The following is a 22,548-nucleotide window of genomic DNA, read 5'->3' on the forward strand; positions in this document are numbered from 1 at the left end:
TGAATCTTTGGAAATTTCCCGTTTTTCTTTAAACTTTTGCCCACTTAGTATTCATATCAATGTAGAGAAGGCAAACTTATTTCCTTAGACTAAGCTGTTTCTGAGCGGAGAGGCCATTTTTTTTTTTTTTTTTTTGCATAAGCATGAAGGAAACAGGAGATAAGGAAGGACGACTACCACAGAAATCACTGGTGAGTCTAGCTAATAAGCGCTCAAAGACGTGTGCCTGCGCTTTAAGATTTTTCAATCAGGCGCCCCATGGGCGCCCGGTTGCCTTGGAGACGGGGTCCTTCCTGACCCGGCCCAGCCATCTTGTGGTGCTGTTGGCCAATCAACGGTTGCGCCGTGGCGGGGGGGGGCGGGGCGCGTGTCGGTGGCGCTCAGCTCGCGGTCATGGAGGCGCCGATCGTCTTGCTGCTGCTGCTATGGCTCGGGGCCTTGGCCCCGACGCCCGGCAGCGCCTCTTCGGAGGCTCCGCCGCTGGTCAACGAGGACGTGAAGCGCACGGTGGACCTGAGCAGCCACCTAGCCAAGGTGACGGCTGAGGTGGTCCTGGCGCACCCGGGCGGCGGCTCTACAGCACGAGCCAGCTCTTTCGTTCTGGCCCTGGAGCCCGAACTGGAGTCGCGACTTGCACACCTAGGCGTGCAGGTGAGCGGAGGGAGGAGCCGGCGAACCTCACGCAGGATGCCTGAGGAGACCGGAGATCCCTGGGGAGGTCGGGACGGGGCGGGGAAGTTATGGCGTTAGGGATCCACTAGGCGTCTGGTTGTCTGAAAGGTAGGTGTGGAGGGGACAGCGGAGAGGTCCGCCGTTCCTCCTGTCCGCGTGTCCTATCGGACACGTCAGCAGAAGCTTCCGAGCGTCGGGCGCCGCCCACGTGGCAGCTCCGGAGCTCCAGGCGACCCCTTGGTCTCCTGAAGACCTTCTTCCACACCTCAGGAGGGTCTTGGCTATGGCGGTACTTCGGGTACCTAGCTTCTTTTCTGTCCCCTGGACATGATCGTCTGAGGACTATCAGAGAGTTAAGACAGATCAATTCTTGAATGCAGTTGACTGGAGTAGTCTGTTCTCTCTAGATAGCATCAGCGTTCAAGCTGGTTTCTGGTATCAAAGTTTGTCATTTCTCACACCCGGTTAATGTGACACTCCTCTGAAAGCTGCTGCTTAACGCTTTCTTAATGTTCAGACTTCTTGAGTTAGTTTGAAGAGTCAGCCCCCTATGCTGTGCATAGGGGTGCAGCCCAGGTCTCTTCCTTTCCACCGCCTCTCATCGGAACACCTCAGCATTTACCCTTGTGTGCATTTACACCTTTTAGGGAAAGAAATCGTTGGCTTTGGGAATAGAGGGAATATCCACACAGGTTACTTTTTATTACTGTTCTCATTAACTATATTCATTAAGTGATTACCCAATTTATTAGGAGACTGGTCATTACAGTATCACATTTCAAAGTACAGGTTCTTTTAACTGCGGAGCTATAAAGCTGGACTTCAAATAGTCACCGACCTGTCTCCTGTCCCCTTTACATTGAAACCTTGTTCATGCTGAAGCATGGCTTTCCTCAAATACTTCTGGAAAGACATTTAATTTGCAGTTCTACCCGTGAGTGTTTTGGATGTTCAGTTCTGTTTTGTGAAAACCAGTCATGACTTAATGAGGTCACAGTATAATCAGATCACAGCAGATGCTTGTCACCCTGCTGTCCTGGTGTAAAATACATACAGATTGGGTCTCTTCACATGGCTCAGAGCATCCAAGTTCAATTCCACAGCCATCTGTAACTCCCGTTTCAGGGTGCACAGACATGGAAACAAACACCCATGAGCATTAAAAAGAAAAGATTAGGAAAAGAGAAGGCTGTGGCAGGTATTTTAGGCCCATTCTCCACCCTTACAGCAACCTTTTGAGGTACAGGTATTCTTACATGGCTGAGGAAGTTTCTGGTTTTGGAGCTTATTAACCCCAAATGGAGGTCTGATTTGTTCCACACCCTTGTTCCTGCATTATTGCTGCCTTGCTTTCTGTCCTTGACATGAAATTAGGACTTGTGATTCAGCTCCATAGTCATGTTACCAACTTATTCACAGTTGTGTTAATTCTGGAGGAAGACCAGTTTATACTCCTTACCTAGGTGAGACGCAACTGAATGCTAAACTTAAGAAAGAGCACACATTGCCTTGGAAACTTGAGTGAGGTGGATGGATACAGGAACCTTTTATAGAACTAGTAGGGCAGTAGAATTTGTAGTTTGAACCATCTTTTTCTCTTTCACTGTTTCAAGACAGGGTACTGCTGTGCAGCCCTCAGACTGTTTTGGAACCTGGAATCCTCCTGTCTCAGCCTTCAGAATGCTGAAAGCTAAAAATGACCTTGAACTGCTGGTCATCTTGGTTCTCTGTTCTAACTGAACTGGAACTACAGTTGTGTACCACCATACCTAGCTTTCTCACCTTTTTTTTTTTTTTTTTTTTGGTTCTTTTTTTCCGGAGCTGGGCTTTCTCACCTTTTAAGTAATGAATATTTTTTATTAGTATAAATAAGATGCATTAACGAAGAGTTCTGAATGAGCAAGAGTATACTAGAATGCTGCCCTTGTAAGGATCTAGTCAAAATAATGGCATTTTAAAACATTTCCAGTCCAGTATTATTGAGAATGATTATATAACTAAATTCTAAGATTCTGAAATACTAAAGATAATATTTTAAAAATTGCTCTTGGAGTAGGCATAGAGTGACAATTGCCTACATAGCTCCAACAGTTGGCAGGAGGATCAGTAGTTTAAGGTCATCCTAAAGGGAGTTGAAGGCTAACTTGTGGAGGCCTTGTCTCAAAAGAAAACAATTTCCTGTGGGGTTGGGGTGTGGTGCAGTGGTAAAGCACATGCTAAACTGCACCAGGCATTGAGTGCAGGTCCTAGAACAACACATAAAATTATTCTTTTAGTAGTACATTCTCTGCTGGGAATTATTGCTTTAGTCTTAGAAAATAGTTTTTTGTTTTGTTTCATTTTGGAGGAGCATTAGGTTAGTCTAGCCAAGGGTCAGTGGAGTGCATGTATGTTTTCCACAGACTACCCACAGTCTGTCACTCCAGAAGCCTCAGCAACCTCTGGGAGTTAACCTGGTTCCCCGGCTGGTGACTTTGAAGGATAAGTGTACAGGAGTGTGCCATAGTGGCCACGAGGGCCTTTGCCACTGCACTCAGATGGGGAACAGCAGTTTTGGTTACATAGAGGCCTTCTGCTGTCTCCTTATGTTTTGTGCTTACAGATACTTGAATATAAAAAAGAAAATATTCAGAAAGAAGTCTTTGGACCATTCGGGAAGTGAATGTGGAGATAAGGTCTTTATGTGTATTTGATTGTTCAGGAAAATGTTCATAAGATGTTTACAGAACTTATTCTGTGCACCAGTAAGTTTTTGATGGTGTTTCAGATTAAATCTTAATGTTTCAGAGAAAAAAAAAATATTGGGATGGGGATGTGGTTCACTGATCAAGGTATTTACCTGGCCTGGATAGGGCCCTTGGATCCATCCCCACCACCACAGGGGGTAGAAGCACTTACGGTCCAAGCCTGTTATGATTGGAGTCTGCCTGGTGCAGTGGTCCACATCTGTAATATCAGGACACTGCACCTTCAGATGGAAAACAGACAAAAGAATCACCTGGACGCTTGTAGGCCAGAAATGGGGAATACCTACTCATCTCGGCAGAAACACTGGGGGAGATCCTGTCTCAAAACCAAGGTGGAAGAGAATGACTCCTGACAGCTGTCCTCTTACGTCCACACATGTTCTATGGCAAATATACCTGCGCACGCACCCCACAACAAGCAGGAAGGGAACTTGAAAAGTTACATTGGTGGAGATGTAAGATAGTTGGTGTATTCGTTTCTTTACTACAGCTGTATAAAACATCAAGACCAGAGCAACTTACGGAGAGTTTACTTGACACTCACAGTTTCAGACAGAGTCCATGACAGTCAAGCAGAGGTAGCAGGTAGCTCTAGCTAGAACAGTAGCCAGAGCACGTCTTGATCCACAAGCAGAGGCACTGAGCACACTGGGAGTGGCTGGAGTTCTGTTGAAAGCTCAAAACCCACCCATGTCCTAGACACACATCCTCCCAGAAGTCAGACTTCCAAATCCCGCTCAAATCGTTCCATCAATTGGGGACCAAGTATTTAAGCATGAACCTTGAGGGGCATTCTCATTCAAACCATGGTTAAAGTTGGCTTAATTAAAATTTAGAACTGTAAGTATAAAAAAGAATAAACTACTCTTTTCCCCATTATAGGTAAAGGGAGAAGATGAGGAAGACAACAACCTAGAAGTACGAGAAACCAAAATGAAGGGGAAAAGGTAAGCTAACTCATGTGTTTCTGAGGCTCGTGAACCGGGTATCTGGGAGAGGGTAGATTGACATACCAGAACACTCCCTGGTTGTCTAGCTTAGAGTTGGCTGCACTGGGAGAGGGAATCCTGTTGGGAATGGTAGAGGTGTGTTGAATTGACTGGGCTGTCAGCAGAGCTGACGAGGAAAGATGAACACTGCTAATCGGGACTGCTACTCAGAAGAGAAGCAGAGCTAATATCTGAAGCCAAGGGGATAACGTCCTAGGGGAAGATGGAGAGCTTCCAGTGTTGTTTCAGTTGTTAACATTACGTAGCAATATGAGGTGCGATGCTGTGGGTTCTGTGTGAAATCGTTCATGTTCTAATCATGAGAATAAATTCCATGGGAACGTTTTCAAAAGCCTTCACATTTTTACTAATGACTTACTGAGTCTAACAGAAACACATTTCATGGCTTAGTAAATTTAGATTCATAGTTCACGGCTATGCCTACTTGTTCACTTGCATGCATGCTATCACTGGTGTGTGGAGCTTGGGGGACAACGTGTAGAGGTGGTTCTCACCTACCACGGGAGTCTTGGGGATTGAACTCAGGTAGTCAGACTTGACAGCAGAACCTTTACCCACAGATACATCTCCCTGCCCACAAGCATTTTTTTTTTTTTTTAAAGAAAAGGTTTTGGTTTTTTGAGACAGGATCTCTTTTTAAAATTATTTAGTTGATTCTGTGTGTGTGTGTGTGTGTGTGTGTGTGTGTGTGTGTGTGTGTGTGTGTGTGTGTATAGGGGAGGGTGCTTTGCTCGTACAGATGGTTGCGCACCTCTTGCCCGCAGTGCCCTTGGAGGCCAAAGAGGAACTGAAGTGGTAGTTGTGTGCTGCCTTACGGGTGCTGGGAATCAAATCTGGCAGCCAGTATTCACATTGCCAAGCCATTTCTCTGGTCTCCCCGGTCTTGAGGCAGTCCTACTGTAGCTGTGTTGACCTCCTCTCCCCTCTGTCACTGAGGAGGACCCTGAATTCTTGCTCTTGCAGCCTTCGTCTTTCAAGTGCTGGGATTAGAGGTCTGTCACTTGACTGTCTCTGGTAGTTTTTACGTTCTGGCTATTAAGCAAACCTGAAGTGAGGTGAACATTTGAACATCTTGTTTTCAAAGGCTTACATTTAAATATTAAAGGAGATAGCTTTTATCTTGAGTATAGAATTTACTGTGACTATAAATATCTCTGTTTTCCTTTTTTTTTTTTTTTTTTTTTTGTATCCTTAACTGGTCTAGAGCTTGCAATATAGACCAGGCGACCTAGAACTCAGAGTCTGCTTGCCTCTGCCTTTTGAGTGCTAAGATTAAAGGTGTGTGTCACCATGCCTAGTCAGTGTTTTTAATTTTAATTCTCTTGCTTTCTTTCTTCAGTGGGAGGTTTTTCACCGTCAAGCTCCCAGTTGCTCTTGATCCTGGGTCCAAGATCTCAATCGTTGTGGAAACTGTCTACACCCATGTGCTTCATCCATACCCGACTCAGATAACTCAGTCAGAGAAACAGTTTGTGGTGTTTGAGGGCAACCATTACTTCTACTCTCCCTATCCAACAAAGACCCAGACCATGCGAGTGAGACTTGCTTCCCGAAATGTGGAGAGCCATACCAAGCTGGGGAACCCCTCAAGGTCTGAGGACATCCTGGACTATGGGCCTTTTAAAGACATCCCTGCCTACAGTCAGGTAGGTTTCAGGGGCCATCTCACTGCTGTGCTTGGATGGGATGTGCAAAGGAACATTCTGAAGCTGTTCTCCCATTAACTTCTTGAGAACTGAGTTTAGAGGCTGGCAAGCGAGCATCATGGGAGAAGGCAGTGAGGTATTCTGGGTAGGGCAGTGATGGACAAGGAGAGACAATGGGGTGGCTGTGCACTAGAGGTTGAGGTAAGAACCTTGGGATTAGAACTTTGGAAGAGTCATTCTCAGTAATCTGGAGACAGAGTTAGGGGGAATCTCTTGAGTTTAAGGCTAGCCTGGTCTACATAGAGTGCCAGGTTAGCCAGGGATACACAGTGTGACCCTGTGTCAAAAACAAAAACAAACAGCTCACTCAGCAGTTAAGAGCACTGGCTCCTGCTCTTTCAGAGTCCTTGGGCTGGCTTTTCACATGACAGCTCACAGCCACTTCCCATCTCATGGGATCTGATGCCATCTTCTGGCCTCCTTGGGGACCATGTGTGGGGTTCATAGGCACACATTCAGGCATACACATAAAGTAAAAAATGGTTGTGGAAAATCTCAAAACTATCAAAGTGGAGAACTGGACTCATGAAGAGCCACTGTCACCTGCTCCCGTGGGGTCCAGTTCCCGTGCTCCTTCCCTTCCTTCTTTTTTTCATTGCGATGATATTTATTTTGTTATATCTGTGTGGAGGTTCAGAGGACAATGTACTAGTGTCGCTTCTCTCCTTCCACCATGTGGTTTTTGGTGACTGAACTCTGATTGTCAATGTGATAACCAGCACCTGACCTGCTGAGCCATCTCCCCTCTCCCAGGTTTTCATTACATTTGATCTCTCTTTTCCTTAGCTGTTCTTTTCCTTGATCTTCTTCTCTCCCCTTTTGCTCACTCTCTTTTTTTATGAGGAAAATAAATATTTTATTTAAGAATTTCATATAATACTTTCTGATCATATTCACTTTCTGCTCCTCTCCTTAACTCTTCCCAGATCCATCCCTACTTCCCTATCCCCTAGCTTCATGTCTTCTTAAAAAAGTAACCCACCGATTCCGGTTTGCTGTCCATACACTTTGTGTGGGGGGGCTATTCACTGGAGCATGGTCAGTCTACCAAGAGCCATGGCTCTTGGGTTAGGAGTCAGAGCTCATGAACTCCTTCCCGTTCCATGCTGGAATGCTGACTGCCTTGACCTTACGAAGTCAGTGCAGTTCTTATGCAGGCAGCCACAGCTGCTGTGAGGTCAGGAGAGTGCGCTCCCCTCATATCTAGAGGACCCTGTTTTGGTTTGGTCTTTCCTAAACTCTAGCTCTTACCTTCTTGTCAACCCCCTTCTGTGATGGTCTTCTTTGTCCGTCCGTCCCCCCCCCCCTTTTTTTCTTTTAAAAATTATTTTGGTAAGGTTTTTGGAAACAGGGTCTTGTGCAGTTCTTCTTGGCCTGGTACTTGCTATGTAGACCGGTCTTGCTTTCTCAGGTCTGTGGCAGTCCTGCTGCAGCTCACTCTGGCTGTCTTGCTGAGTTGGGGATGATATCCAGATCTTCACATATGCTAGGCAGTGGGCTACCACTGAGCTAAGCACTGGCTCCATGGAATTCACTCTGTTCTTGGGTTTTTGTAGCACAGGCTGCTGCATCAGCCTCTGGAGCACTGGGATTATAGATGTATAGCACCGTGCTCGGCTAGAGGTGATATTACTAAGAGGTATTGCATAATTCCTTTGCTTAATAACTACATTGTAAACCTTTTCCTTGTAGCTGTTTCTCTTGGATTATTTACCAGCTTGTCATAGATGAGTGGCTAGGATTTTGTTTTGTTTCCTATTTAATACCATAATGTACATTTCTTTGCATATATTCTCAGTAATAGATTTTGAGAGGGGACAGGCAGGGCTTCATGTAGTCTAGAAAACTAGCTGTGCCGTTGAGGATGACTCAAACTTAGGGTTCTGGTGTTACGGCGTGCACTAGTGCTCAGCTCAGAAATAGTATAGATTTTTTAAGATTTTTTTTTTTCTTCTTAGCCAGGTGGTGGTAGTCATGTCTTTAATGTCAATATGTGGGAGGCAGAGGCAGGTAGATCTTTGAATTTGAGGACAGCCTGGTCTACAGAGTGGGTTCTAGGATAGCCAAGCCAGGGCTACAAAGAGAAACCTTGTCTTGAAAGATCCAAAAAAACAAAAAAACAAAAAAAAAAAGGGAAAGGGAAACGTTTTTATTTGTTTGTATTTTTAGAGAGAGAAAGTATGTGTATTTGTGTGTGTACGTGTACGTGTGTATGTGTACAGGTGTCAGATCCCTGGAGCCAGGTGATTGTGACCTGCCAACCAGTAGGGGGCTCTTTAACTGTTTAACCCTCTTTTTAGTCCTAGAAATAAATTTTCTAAAGTTTAAAAAAAAAAAAAAAAATCGGGGTTGGGGATTTAGCTCAGTGGTAGAGCACTTGCCTAGCAAACGCAAGGCCCTGGGTTCGGTCCCCAGCTCCGAAAAAAAGAAAAAAAAAAAGAAAAAAAACCATGAACAAGCCCACCCTCTTTTGTTACTTTGCCTTGGCTGGCCTTGATAATATGTCAGTACTTCCTCTGTCCCTAGACAGGTGGAATTACAGCTGTGAGTTCCCACTCCTAACTCAAGCATAAACATTTTAAGCTGGGAGCAGTAGCAGTTGCTTGTAAAACCAATGTTCAAGAGGCAGATACAACAGGATTGTTTGAGGACAGCCAGGCTTCATGTCCCCTGTCTCAAAGATAGAAGAAAAGCCAAGAGCATCTTAAAAATGTAAATACATTTGCGTGAGCTTGTGTGCGCATGTGCTTTTTGTTTGAGTTTGCTCACATGTGTGTGCATTTGGCGTTGGACCCCGGGTCTTGGGTTTGCTGAGGACGGGTCTCTCAGTGAGTCCAGCAGTATGAAGCTACCCTGCCATGTTTACAGTACTGGTGCTGCATGGTGTCTCTAGGATCTGAACTGAATCTAAAAGATGTGGTTATAGAGTAAGAGAATGAGAGAGTTTATAAGCAACAAAATGTCTGTTTACCCATTTCATGGAATTTGGAAAGGAGTATTTTTCTTAACTTTTAAATGTCTTTCTGTAGTTATGGGCATGCTCATAAAAGGGTATTGGATTACTCAGTGACTAGAGACAGCAACCCACTCCCCATTGAGGTCGGGCCTTTATGACTAGGAATGCACCCAGCTGCCATTGACCTATATATATTTCCAACCCAAGAGAGATTTTAAAACCTTTTTTAAAAATTTTATTTATTTAATGTATGAATATCCTGCATATACATCTGCCTGCCTTAAGAGGGCACTAGATTCCCCCATAGATGGCTGTGAGCCACCATGTGGTTGCTGGGAATTGAACTCAGGATCTCTGGAAGAGCAGCTAGCTCTTAACTGCTGAGCCATCTCTCCAGCCCTAAAACTTTTATTTAATGTGTATGTTTATGTATGATGTGTGTTGGTGTGAGTGCTATAGCACATGCCTGGAGACCAGGGGACATCTTGGGAGTCAGTCCTCTTCCACCATGAAAGGTGAAATGCAGCAGCCAGTGCCCTCACTTGCTGAGCCATCTTGCTATTTCTACTGGAGATTAAATCAAAACAAAACTAAGCCGTGGGAGAATTGGCAGAGAGCTTGAGGGATTACTGAGCATGTGGATGTGCATTCTGTTGACTGTCATTGGGAGACGAGATACTTAAATTACACAGACACTTGGAGGTCCAGATTTCCACACACTGAACACTTAGTGTTGTTTCTTATGTTTGTCTTCCAGAGGGGAGGCTGTGGAGACTGCTGCACCTCACCCATTTTTATGTATTTTGTTTTTTAGGTTTTTTGAGACAGGGTTTCTCTGGGTATCCTGGGATTCTTGCTGTAGAATAGACTGGCCTTAAGTTCAGAGATCTGCCTGCCTCTGCCTCCAAGTGCTGGGAATAAAAGTGTGTGGCACCTGGAATGCAGAGATGGCTTAGTAGTTAAAGAGCACTGGCTACTCTTCCAGAGGGTCTGAGTTCCATTCCCAGCACCCACATGGCAGCTCACAACTGTCTAACTCCAGTTCTAGAGGATCTGGCATCCTCACACAGACATACATGCCGGCAAAACATTAATGCACATAAAAATGAAAAGTGCGGTGTCACCCACACCCAGCCTTTGGGGGATGGGGAGGGGCATTATAGGCAAAAATGACCACAGAAAAGGTAGGTGGTTAGGTAGGTAGGCTGTAATGCTAGCTATTCACCAGTTTGTGTCAGGAAGGTGACAAGTTTGAGAGCAAACAAGACCCTTTCTCAAAAAAAGCGGTCAAGAGGATGTGCTACTACTCTTCAGAGGACCTGAGTTCATGTCCCAGAACCCATCTCTGGTTGCTTACAGCCTCCTGTAATGCAAGGTTTACGAGGTCCAGCGCTTTCTTCTGACTTTGAAATTTGAATTTTGAAATGTGAAATTTGAATACATAATGGCACACATGCAGATGCACACATAGATAAAAATAAGTCCAAAAAAGAGACACTCCATGTGCTGATGTTTGGTGACCGTTCTGTGACGGTTCATAGGCTTGCTCTAGTTTATTTCTTTAAACTAGTGTGGGTTTTTCTTTTGCCAAAGCTATGAACTGCTCGTTTCCTTCCCTTCTAGGATACTTTCAAAGTACATTATGAGAACAATAGCCCTTTCCTGACCATCACCAGTATGACCCGGGTCATTGAGGTTTCTCACTGGGGCAATATTGCTGTGGAAGAGAACGTGGACTTGAAGCATACAGGTGCGGTGCTGAAGGGACCTTTCTCCCGCTACGATTACCAGAGGCAGCCTGACAGTGGGATCTCCTCCATTCGTTCTTTTAAGGTATGAGTGGCCAACTGTTTGTCGTGGGAACTGTGACTTTATCAGTGTGTCCTTTCTTTCACTTTTTAGGGATTTAGGGGATTAACTAGTGGGGGTGTTAACTCTCACTGCTACTCAGAAGGGCCTTTAAGGAAAAAAGTTCTCATGTTTATGTAAATAGTCTTTTTTTATATATAAATGGTGCTTTTCTTTTTTTCTCTCTGCAGCAGGGCTAGTCTGTTTGTAACTTAGACTGGCCTTGAACTCTCGCCTTGGCTCCTAAGTGTTGGGATTACAGACATGTACCACTGTGGCTGGCCTCATATCCCTGGTTCTCAACTTTCCTGATACTGTGTGCAACCTTGTAATACAGTTCCCCGTGTAGTGGTGACTCCCCCAACCATAAAATTAATTTTCAACTATTGTTGAAAAACGGTAAAATCTGTGTTTTCAAATGATCTTAGATAACCCCTGTGAAAGAGTTGTTTGACACCCCACCCCCTCCCCCCAAAATACATTAAGACCCACAGGTTAAGAACGTCCTGACCGGGGGCTGGGGATTTAGCTCAGTGGTAGAGCGCTTACCTAGGAAGCGCAAGGCCCTGGGTTCGGTCCCCAGCTCCGAAAAAAAGAACCAAAAAAAAAAAAAAGAACGTCCTGACCGGGGTTGGGGATTTAGCTCAGTGGTAGAGCGCTTACCTAGGAAGCGCAAGGCCCTGGGTTCGGTCCCCAGCTCCGAAAAAAAGAAGAAAAAAAAAAAAAAAAGAAAGAAAGTCTTGACCTAGACTTTTTTTTTAATAGAAAATTTCAATTTAAAAAATCATATTCATAGTCTAAATTCTAAAATCATCACCTAAACATTTCCTTGTTGTTTTAAAGATGTATTGTGTGTGTGTGTGTGTGTGTGTGTGTGTGTGTGTGTGTGTGTGTGTTGTGTGAGTGTATATGCACCTACCCGAAGAGACCAGAAAACTATTAGATCCCTTGAAACTGGAGTTACAGGCATTTGGGAACTGCCTGACATAGGTCCTGGGGTCAGAACTCTGATCCTGAGCAGTGCTTGTAACCACTCAGCCACCTTTCCACCCCTGCTGTTTGCTTTTTAAGATCAGGTGTTGTGTAACCCCAGCTGACCTTTACTTGGTTTGTATCAGAAGGTGGCCTTGAGCCCCTGGATGCTACCTCTCAAGTGCAGGGGTACATGACCATGTTGCAGATTCTTCTTTAATGAAGCAGAGTTGAGGTTTATTAAAAGACTTTAAAACTTAACATTTGTTGGGGGCTGGAGAGATGGCTCAGTGGTTAAGAGCACTGACTGCTCTTCCAGAGATCCTGAGTTCAATTCCCAGCAACCACATGGTGGCTCACAACCGTCTGTAATGAGATCTGATGCCCTCTTCTGGTGTGTCTGAAGGCAGCTACAGTTTACTTGTATAAATATAATACATCTTTTAAAAAAGGACTTAGATTTATTAACTTACAGTTGAGTGCTTGTGTGTGATATGTATGTAATTCAGATTTTAAATATGAGGGCTAAGAGAATGAAAGAACTGTTCAGATGGAAAGACGCAGCTGAGAAGTGTAGGTATGATCTTCTCTCAGAGTCCTCTGCACGATTAAAAAGACCGATAGTTTGGATGCCTTTGTCTTATAAGTGAAGTCTTACATTTTGCATGTTCACACAGTACTGAAGTGCTCCCTATGAACAAGTGTCTGCCAGCCCAGACACCAGACACTTGTGTGTAAGCATATTAGGTGAAGAACTTTGTGACTTGATATATTTCCTTTGTATAGCCTCACTATTAACAAGGGTATTTGCAAATATTTTGTTTCCTGTTGAGGAGATTTATCTACTTAGCATCCTTGATTGAAAAGTAGATGTGTTATCTAGACCTGAGACCTTGGGGAACGTTAAGAACTTGACCGTTTACAGTCTGAGGTCTGGTGCAGGCTGTGTGTCTGCTAGGTTGTGTTTCTGCAGAGGCTCCTAGCATTTCTAAAAGGTGTTTCCCTCTCTTGTAGACCATCCTTCCTGCTGCTGCCCAGGATGTGTATTACCGGGATGAAATCGGTAATGTTTCCACCAGCCACCTCCTTATTTTGGATGACTCCGTGGAAATGGAAATCCGGCCTCGATTTCCTCTCTTTGGAGGGTGGAAGACACACTACATCGTTGGTTACAACCTCCCAAGCTATGAGTACCTCTATAATCTGGGTGAGTGTTACCCACAGTAAGAACAAGATTGCAAAGGGCTAACTTTCTTCCTCTTCTGTTTAAAATCACCAGTGCGGTATGTATGGAGAGCATTCTCTTGCTGTTCTTAGAGGGTGAGGTTCCAGTGAGTTTGTGAGTTGGGGTAAAGCACAGTGGTAAACACAGCGCATTCTGTCTGCTGCTGTGCAGAGCTGTTTACACTCTGTAGGTAGTTTTTGAACTTTGTCCCTCTCAGTTATTTTACATTTACTTATTTGTGGGTGTGTACATGTCATAGCACATTTGTGGATGTGGGAGGACACTTTAATGGATTTGGTTCTCTCCTATTTGGATTTAGGTGTGGACCTCAGCTTGCCAGCACTGGTAGCCAGCACCTTTACCTGCCCAGACGTCTATCTGGCCCAGCTCATTTCCCTTAGACCACCTTTATTTTTTGTCTGTACTGTTGGAGACTGAACCCAGGGGCCTCACTAAGGCACACCTAGCTCTTAATTAGAGATCATTAAAAAAAAAAAAAAAAAAGCCCAGAAATAAGGGGAATAAAGAAAGGTTTTAATGCCAGGCTTGGTGACACAGCTTTAATCTAGTACTTGGGAGGCAGAGGGAGGTGGAGGCAGGCTGATCTGTTAGAGGCCAGCCTGGTCTATGTAGTGCTTCTGGGCCAGCCTGTGCTAGTGAGACCCTGTCTCTAAATCAGAGCCCATAATTATAAACATCCTGTCATATTTTCTTTTTTGTTTTGTTTCTTTTTCTAGGCCAGGTTCTTTGTAACTTTGGCTGTCCTTGAGTTGGCTGTGTAGACCAAACTATACTTGAACTCATAGAGATCTGCCTGCCACTGTCTCCTGAGTATGAAGAGTAAAAGTGTGTGTGTGTTAAGTTTTGACCTTTTAAAAACTCTGTTTCTTAGTCTCTCAATTTATAGATTTCCTTACAGTTCTTGATGAATCTTTTGCACTGCAGCCTGCTGCTTAGAGTTCTGATTGCTCAGTCAGTACAGTGAGCACCCCCTGGCGGCCCTGTTTCCTGAAAATTGACAGCTGCCCCTTGTTCTGCGCGAGGTCTGGCCTGCCTGGGGTTCTTGGGTGCCCATCCATTCCTTAGGAAGCGTCTTGTGTGCTGTCTTCCCTTTGTGACGCTCAGATAAATCTTTGCTCTAATTCTACCATTCCCTTTCATTTATTGACGAGGATTTATAAGGACTTGCTTTCCTCCATTCATGGGCTATAGCTGCCATTGGGAAAGTGAGGGTCAGTGTGGGATTCATGACCTGTTACTGATGGTCTGCATTCTGAGTCCTTCTCTTCTCTTCGCTCTGTGCTAGGATTGAGCCCTGGGCAAGTGTCATATTACTGAGCCATTCCAGGCACACACCCCACACCCCTCAATCTCTCAGATTTATTTATTTTACATATGTGAGTACACTGTCACTCTCTTCAGACACTCCAGAAGAGGGCACCAGATCTCATTACAGTTGGTTGTGAGCCACCATGTGGTTGCTGGGAATTGAATTCAGGACCTCTGGAAGAGCAACCAGTGTTCTTAACCACTGAGCCATCTCTCTTGCAACCCCCCGCCCCCTTCCAGCTCCATTTTCTAAGTCATTCTCTAATTAGAGATTTAAACAGTGTACAGGAATCATTTATTTCTTTGCTATTATTCCATTTGTTGTATATATTCATCTCCCTTTAGTGCTTGAGTACCTCTTCAAATTAAATTCCCGAATTTCTGACATGGTCCTAGTCTCTTTTTAGCTTCTTCACTGTCTTATAAAAAGATTAGCTTGTGTAGTTTCTGCTGCAGATCTTCTATCAGCCTGTCTCCAAGAAACCTTGGTTTGCTCTGGTAAAAATAGTATTTAAGTCTGTAATATGAGAACCAGGGGTGTTCAGTGCTCTGAGCTTGTCATTGTCTATGGCTGTCTGTCGTAGAACTTGATGTACATTTTATCTTCCTGTAAAACATTAAGTATCTATAGTATATTTGCTTATATATTTCATGTCTAATTCCACAGGGAAAATCTTATGTCTGAAGAGTACAGGGCATGACAGGATTGTAGGGTTACAGTATTCTGTAGCCAGTCATTCATTTTCTCTATAATTCATTAATTTTTGAGATAGTGTCTTTCTTATTGTGTAGCCTAAATGGACCTAGAACTTGAAATCCTCCTGCCTCACTGCCTCAGCTTCTTACTCTTAGTGCTGGAATTACAGGCATATTTGCCTTCTTTGTGTTTCTCTCTCTCTCTCTCTCTCTCTCTCTCTCTCTCTCTCTCTTACATTATTTGCTGGACATGGTAGCATATACTTTTAATCCCAGCATCTCACGAGGCAGAGGCAGGTAGATTTCTTTGAGTTTGAGGCCAGCCTGGTCTACAGAGTGAGTTCCAGGATAGCAAGGGCTATTATGCAAAGAAACCATGTCTTGAAAAACCAAGAATTAGTAAGTAAATAAATAAATACTGCATTATTTATTTGTTTATTTTGTGTGGCTGTGTGTGGGTACCTTTGCCACAGCATTTATGTGAAGGTCACAGATCAGCTTATGGAGGTCATTAACTCCTTTCATATGGTGAGATTGAACTCAGGTCATCTGGTTTGGTGGCAAGTGCCCTTAACCGGTTGAGCTATCGCTACAACCTGCATCTTCATCTTTCCTAATACTGGTTTCTGGTGTGGACTTGAAGTAGGTTTGTTAGGACGTCCTTATGGTTCAGTTCTTTGTTACTTTAGTGTGACATCCAGTAATTAATGTGAAAAATAACATTAATTATTGCCTTCTGAACTTTCTTGGCCTCTGGGACTTTAGCTTATTGTGAGGTCCTGGTTTCAATTCCCAGTACTGTTTGGGGACGGTATAGGAGAAACTGCTCGTTTGGCTATTCTACATTATACAATTTTATTCTTTTTCTGAAGGACTAACTACTCTGGTAGCCTTGTGAACTTTTTAGGGTCTAGATAGTTAGGATGTAGGAGTCTCTGTGGGCCTGTCACTCCTGAGCCAGAGACATGTCATTGGGTTTCATCTGCTGACCTGCTTGGCTCTCTGGTTGCAGAACACTGGTTGCTCTTCCAGAGGTCCTGAAACTTACCTGTTGTAGTTCTTCTCTCTTTGGTCTGGTCAGTTGTCACGTACCTTTCCCCTGCTCTTTTCTATCACAGACACTGCTCACCTGCAGCTCTTGTGGCTGCTGATGTGTTATGAGTTTTTCCCTGGGGTGGAGAGGACCAGGCCATGTCTACTCTTTCCCCCACAACCCCTTACAAGATCCCAATGACAACATTAGATTCTACCCTGGGAAATCAATGTTTATTGGGCTTATAGAATCTAGGTTTGGGGCTACTAGCAGGAGTGTGGGTGACCCTAAAATTAGCTATGCTGGAAAGTCAGCATGGATGATGGCTTCCCATAGCTATAAACAAAGACCCCCTTTCCCCTAATTTTCCTCAAAAAAACTATTCTAGTCCCTTCCTGGGAGGCCCTGAGGCTGCTCTATACATTAGGGCATAAATTTATTCAAATGTCTGAGGAGGTGTGGATGCTCAAGTGGGGGTCCCATCACCCTCCTCCTGTGGGATAATGTATGATGTCTACAAACCCAGCTGTATTGGGCGAGCTTTTGCGAATAAGCACAACTGAACTGAACTGAAGAGAGTGGGCTGTGCTTAATGGTCCTCGGATTTTGATGTTGCTGTTTAGTTCTGTCTTCCGTGGAGATTGGAAAAGAGCCAGAAAGCCTGTGCTGCCACCACTAGCTCTCACCCCACTTGCTCTTGCCCACACACACTTGATAACATCTTTCCCTTTGTGTAAGAGGAGAAAGTTCATATCTTATAATTTCCTATCTGCCATCTTGTTCTCTGCTCACACCATTGCATTGTTGATGATTCTCAGGTGACCAGTATGCACTGAAGATGCGGTTTGTAGACCACGTGTTTGATGAGCAAGTGATAGATTCTCTGACAGTGAAGATCATCCTTCCTGAGGGAGCCAAGTGAGTGACTGCCCCTTCCCTCTATAGGCCATTTTTCTGATAGTATCATCCTGAGCCTCGTGAGGGACCTGTGTTCTAGGGCTATAGTGGAGGTACTCATTACATAGTTTTGGCTGAGAAACTTTTCTATGGAACCTTTTGACTAAAGCTAGGAAAGGAAAGTTAGAGGGGACAAGATTTACTGAGGAAACTTTCCAAACACATAGTGTCTTCATATGCCTGGCACAGAAGCCAGAGTTGTCTCAGTAAGACAGAGTATTGGCTTGAGTCTAATGGAAGAATGTAGAGATGAACCTGGAGGACCTTAAGCTGGAACCCAGCCTGCACTACATAGTTCCAGGCCAACCTGGGCTGCATGTAACAAGTGCTTGTCTTTTAAAAACAAGAACCATCGGTGTACTCTGTTCTGTGTGCAGTGAATGAGTGGCTCAGCTGTGGCCATACTTTGCTATCTCAGAGTCTTTTTAAAAAACGAAGGAATCATTTTTTGGTCAGTTTGAGCAGTTTGGGTAAGAAATGTCTGATAAAGTGAGAGTTAATGAGCTGGGTTTTGAGAGCTAAGGAACAAAGGCAGATACTGGAGCTGTGCATGTAGTTCTTCTGTGGTAGAGTGCTTACTAGACTTTTCATGAGGCTCTGGGTTCAAGCCCCAGCACTGCTGGTGTGTGTGCTCAGAGGACCCCTCACTTGAGGAAGGAGCCCTGGGCTCTGGAGGAACCATTTGGTGGGAACAGATGAGCACTTACGGGCTCCTGCCCTTACTGCGAGCTGCGTAGACTTTTGTGCCATGTTAGTTCTGGTCTCTGTAGGTTCGTATGTCTGTTCTGATTAGCAGGATGACGTGTGCTTTGACTGCTGATGGGGAGGGATTGTTCTCTCAAGCCAAACTACTGTGTTACTATTCTTATGGGGACTTTAAGCCTGGCCAGGAGGTAATGCATGTGCCCTAGTCCTGGAAGAGACTGACTGATGTAAGGAAAGAGCATTCTGAATAACTCCCATGGCACTCTTCAGGTTCCCAGACCACACTATCCTCGTGAGCACTGGAGGGAGATAGCCGTCCAGTGCTGGGCTGATAGTGAGTCAGCAGCAGGAGGAAAGGACTGCCAGCTGCCCGCAGTAGGCAGGGTGACTGACGTGTGTGAATTCAGCCTCTCGAAGCCCCTAGTTTTAGAATTCTGTAGCCCACACCCTCATCTGTTGATGTGGTTTATTGAGGCTGTAACTATGTTGTGCGTGTGTTCTAGGAACATCCAGGTAGACAGTCCCTACGATATTAGCCGGGCCCCAGATGAGCTGCATTACACCTACCTAGACACATTCGGCCGCCCGGTGATTGTTGCTTACAAGAAGAATCTAGTTGAACAGCACATTCAGGACATTGTGGTGAGTGGCTCTGCTGCTTGTTGTTGGGATGTTGGCAGTGGCTTTGGGTTGTGGACCTGAGCTGCTTTCTTCTGACACCTTTCTCCCGCTCTTCCTAGGTGCACTACACATTCAACAAGGTGCTCATGCTGCAGGAGCCTCTGCTGGTTGTGGCCGCCTTCTACATCCTGTTCTTCACCGTCATCATCTACGTCCGTCTGGACTTTTCCATCACCAAGGTGCTCTGCTCTTCCTCTGTGTCATGCGTCCTAACGCCCATGTGATGTGTCTCACACACACACACACACACACACACTATAAGCTATAGAGTACCTTGTGGCTGCGGTCCCTACCTTAGCTCTGAGAATGTGATCTCTAGCACACCGTATTAGTCCCTGCTTCCGGCACTGTTTTGGTTGTAGAAGCAACCTGAACACTAGGTGGGGTCAGAAAAGTCATTGAATGATATTTGGTGGCTATTCTGTTTTGCTCCTTGTTAGTCTTCTGAACATGGAGGTGTGGTACCCCCTTGGTCAAGTCAGCAGTACCTTCTGTCCCTTCCCCTGTGGGAGCTCCTTGTGGGAAGATGACATCAGAGTTCAGATTACCTTCATTCCTTCCGTGGAGTTCTGCTTGCTGACTGAAGGCCACCTTCCCTGGGGCTGTGGGGCACAGAAGTGTCTTCAGGTCATCTTTGTCTCTGTTCTTTCCTTCAGCTCCGTTCTTTCTCACTATTAGCAATAGCACTGTTAGATAAGGGAATCTGAAGCCCTGTTTTGGGCACCAGAAGTGTCCTATTCATGTAACGTTATAAGGATTTATTATGTCCACCAGACCTAAGCCAGCCTCTGAATTGTTGCACAGGCCTTGCCAGAGGACAAAGAATGAGAGGACCTGTACAGGGTGGGTGCTCTAAGGGACATTAATGGCAGGAAGAGTCCATGGTGTTTCCTGAAGTCCTTGAAAAAGCATCATGGTCTCCCTAAAGTCTTCCATGACTGAAGTTGAGCTCTTGTGCCAATTTTGTGTCTTACTCTACCATTCTTGTCCTGGGCATGTCCGCGTGCCTGGGGAACTGAAAAAATGATGCTCACTTCACCTCAGTGTCTCCTCCAGTCTTTGCTGTTGAGCCCAGTCCATTAAGTGTCAGAAGGGTTTGACTCCTGGCTTTCTGGGTGACCTCTGTTGGCAGTAGGCAAGCTATGGCAGGTAGATCAGAGTGAGCCTGTTGACAGACATGGTGTCTCTCTCTACCTTCCAGGACCCAGCAGCAGAAGCCAGGATGAAAGTGGCCTGTATCACAGAGCAGGTCTTAACCCTGGTCAACAAGAGGTTAGGCCTCTACCGTCACTTTGATGAGACTGTCAATAGATACAAGCAGTCCCGGGACATCTCTACCCTCAATAGTGGCAAGAAGAGCCTAGAGACAGAGCACAAAGCTGTGACCAGTGAGATTGCTGTGCTGCAGTCTAGGCTGAAGACGGAGGGCTCTGACCTGTGTGACAGGGTGAGTATTAGTGTTGTGAGTCACTTGTCCTTGACCCTCCACGCTGCACTTCAGGGACTATTCCCAGTTGAAAGTACCATCTATCTATACTACTCCTTGGGCTAGGCAAGGCTCCGGTGGCCCCCCATCCTCACGTGTCTGCACATGTGAGCACTCGTCGAGTGCTGCCAGTGCCTGTGGTGGGACAGAAAGCTTCGAGCTGTCTGTAGGTTGGCTTGGAGAAGTTCTGCAGGTTACGCAGCTCTGTGTCCATGTGGCTGGCACTGAAGGCAGTGCTTCTCCCAGGTGCCAGTCTTCAGCTCTAGGTGCCATGCCTGTCACCCCAGCTCTATGGAAGTGTGTGTCTCTGTGTAGGAGTGCATTTTCAGATGGCATCCAGCCAGGCCACATAATGTGATCAAAGTGAATCCTGGCCAAAGGGTGACATCTTGTTTTTTGTTTTTTATTTTTTATTTTTTGTTTGTTTGTTTGTTTGTTTGTTTTTTTAAAAGCACCCAGATACCAATACCAGACTCTGATCTAGACTCTCAATGTGGACAGATTACCTATTTTCTCTGCTTCATTTTCCTTATGGGTGACGGGAAGTCAGTAGCCTTTGACAGACCTGAGAGGTGGGTCATGTCAGTGTTAGAGCCCTGACAGTCATGTGCTATGTGAGCTAGTTATCAGTAAAGGAAAGTACCCCTCTGAGTTCTTAGGCTCCATGCTATCTCTTCCACCTCCACCTTGAATCTCACACTTGCCCTTTAGTTCTTTAATAGCACCCACCATGGAACAATTCTTCATGTGCTTAGAGGGTTTTCTGTGTCAGTACCTTGGGGGCGGAAAGGACACTTTATCGTCCCTTACCACTTCCTGGAGCCTGGCACACTTGGGACAGCAGAATAGTTTGGTCATCACCCTCCAGAGACACTGCATATTGGTCTTTGTAGGACAAAGATGTCTGACCCTGGTAGAGAGAAGGAGCACATGGAGCCTGCTGTGCTCAGGCACGATCCTGGGGTCCATGATTTTATGGTTTTCAGTCTCAGTTGTCATTTGGAAAGAACATGGCATGTAGGTGAGGAAGCTACTGTTTGGAGCCAGGGTGGCTTTCCTACTTGCTAGCCCTCTGCCATAGGCACTGCTTTTTGCTGAGTTTTTCACTCTTCCTGTGGCACTCTGGATCTGTAGGCCTGGGAGGCAGTGGGGCTTGTTGAGTGGGGTGAGTGGACAGCTCCCAAACCCTGTCCTGCTCTTGTCTCTGCCAGGTGAGCGAAATGCAGAAGCTGGACGCGCAGGTCAAGGAGCTGGTACTGAAGTCTGCGGTGGAGGCAGAGAGGCTGGTGGCTGGCAAGCTCAAGAAGGACACATACATCGAGAATGAAAAGCTCAGCTCAGGAAAACGCCAGGAGCTGGTCACCAAGATCGACCACATCCTGGACGCTCTGTAGCTCTTGTCTCCAGAGCAGGCCTGGGTTGCCTACACTTCTGGATGGAATAGGTAGAGGGAGGAAGTTGTGATTAGCCTAAGACCTCAAGAAAAAAGCTGAGGCCCATCCATGGCTGTGTAAGAAGCTTGTCCCTTATTTCTGAATGGTTCTCTTTTTTACAAAAACAAAAACCTAAACAAAAATCCTGTTTAAAAAACAAACTTGGTTGTGTTTTGAGCAAAAGCATTTTCAGTAGTTGATTGCTGTTTTGTTTTGATACCTGGGTATTTTTTCTGTCTGTAAGCCCTGTTTTATGGCCTTCTGATTCCTAATGTTTGGTTCTTTTGTGAGCGTATGCATGGTTTTTTAAAAGTGTGTATGACCAAATAAAAATAAAGGAGGGACTGTGAACATTGGCTTTTGCTGTGCTGAAATCTCTCATGTAATCCTAAAGTTTGGGGATAATACTTTTGTCACCATGGGTTTTCTTGTAGTGTACGGGGCAAGTGTCAGAACACTGATAAAAGTCTCAAGAGGCCCAGTGAGGCCCAAAGGCCACACAGCAGTGGTGGAGTGGGCCTTTGTGTTCCTTAAATCTGCCACTCATGCTGAGCATTGGAAGCTGTGATGGGCAGAGCAGAGATGGTTCATGGGAGAGTCACAGGCAGATACCTCTCTAATTCATAATCTTAAATTGACCATACTCTTCTCTGAGGAAGTCATGGGCTGGGGAATACTGGGCTTAGTGTGGATGTGTGTTTGTGGGAGCAGAGGGTAGTCCAGAGCGGAACCGTAAGAACAGTGCAGGTGACAGTATGGCCAGTGTTCCAGGCAGTGGCGGTGTGTGAGAAGGGCCCTGGTGCCTGAGGACCCTCTGAGGGCCTGTAACTGAATAGATAATACAGAGTATGACAGGGCTGCAGAGGTGCAAGTCCAGAACAAGACAGCATCATAGGTCTGTAAGACTTTGGCTTGCTTTATATCAGGGCAGGCTGAGCACTGAGAGCTGGGCCAGAGTTAGGTATGAGAAAGCCAGGAGCATACTGCAATCCAGGTCAACGATGATGCATAGATGTGGGGGTTGGTGTTCAGTGGCTGAGAATGTGCTGAGAAGCATCTGCCATTCTCACATAGTTCCTGCTCTTCAAATAA

General features: G+C 45.3%; 1 protein-coding gene and 1 long non-coding RNA gene across 2 annotated transcripts; one reads left to right on the forward strand and one right to left on the reverse strand.

Moving 5' to 3' along the window:
• The first annotated feature begins 350 nt into the window (after positions 1–350).
• Rpn1 (ribophorin I) lies at positions 351–21,813 on the forward strand. The gene is given in 10 exon segments (NM_013067.2): positions 351–651; positions 4,302–4,366; positions 5,769–6,075; positions 10,715–10,924; positions 12,926–13,118; positions 17,013–17,112; positions 18,360–18,498; positions 18,597–18,716; positions 19,739–19,984; positions 21,235–21,813. Coding segments are annotated over 10 exon segments (1,821 nt in total). The 5' UTR covers positions 351–393; the 3' UTR covers positions 21,418–21,813.
• LOC148006317 (uncharacterized) lies at positions 478–4,306 on the reverse strand. The gene is made up of 2 exons (XR_015686801.1): positions 2,508–4,306; positions 478–2,454 (listed from the first exon to the last, which is right to left on the reverse strand). It is a non-coding gene; the product is annotated as an uncharacterized LOC148006317 (long non-coding RNA).
• Positions 21,814–22,548: the final 735 nt, after the last annotated feature.

This window comes from Rattus norvegicus, chromosome 4 (genome assembly GCF_021556685.1).
Source record: "Rattus norvegicus strain SHRSP/BbbUtx chromosome 4, alternate assembly SHRSP_T2T, whole genome shotgun sequence".
In the NCBI taxonomy this organism is placed as follows: domain Eukaryota; kingdom Metazoa; phylum Chordata; class Mammalia; order Rodentia; family Muridae; genus Rattus; species Rattus norvegicus.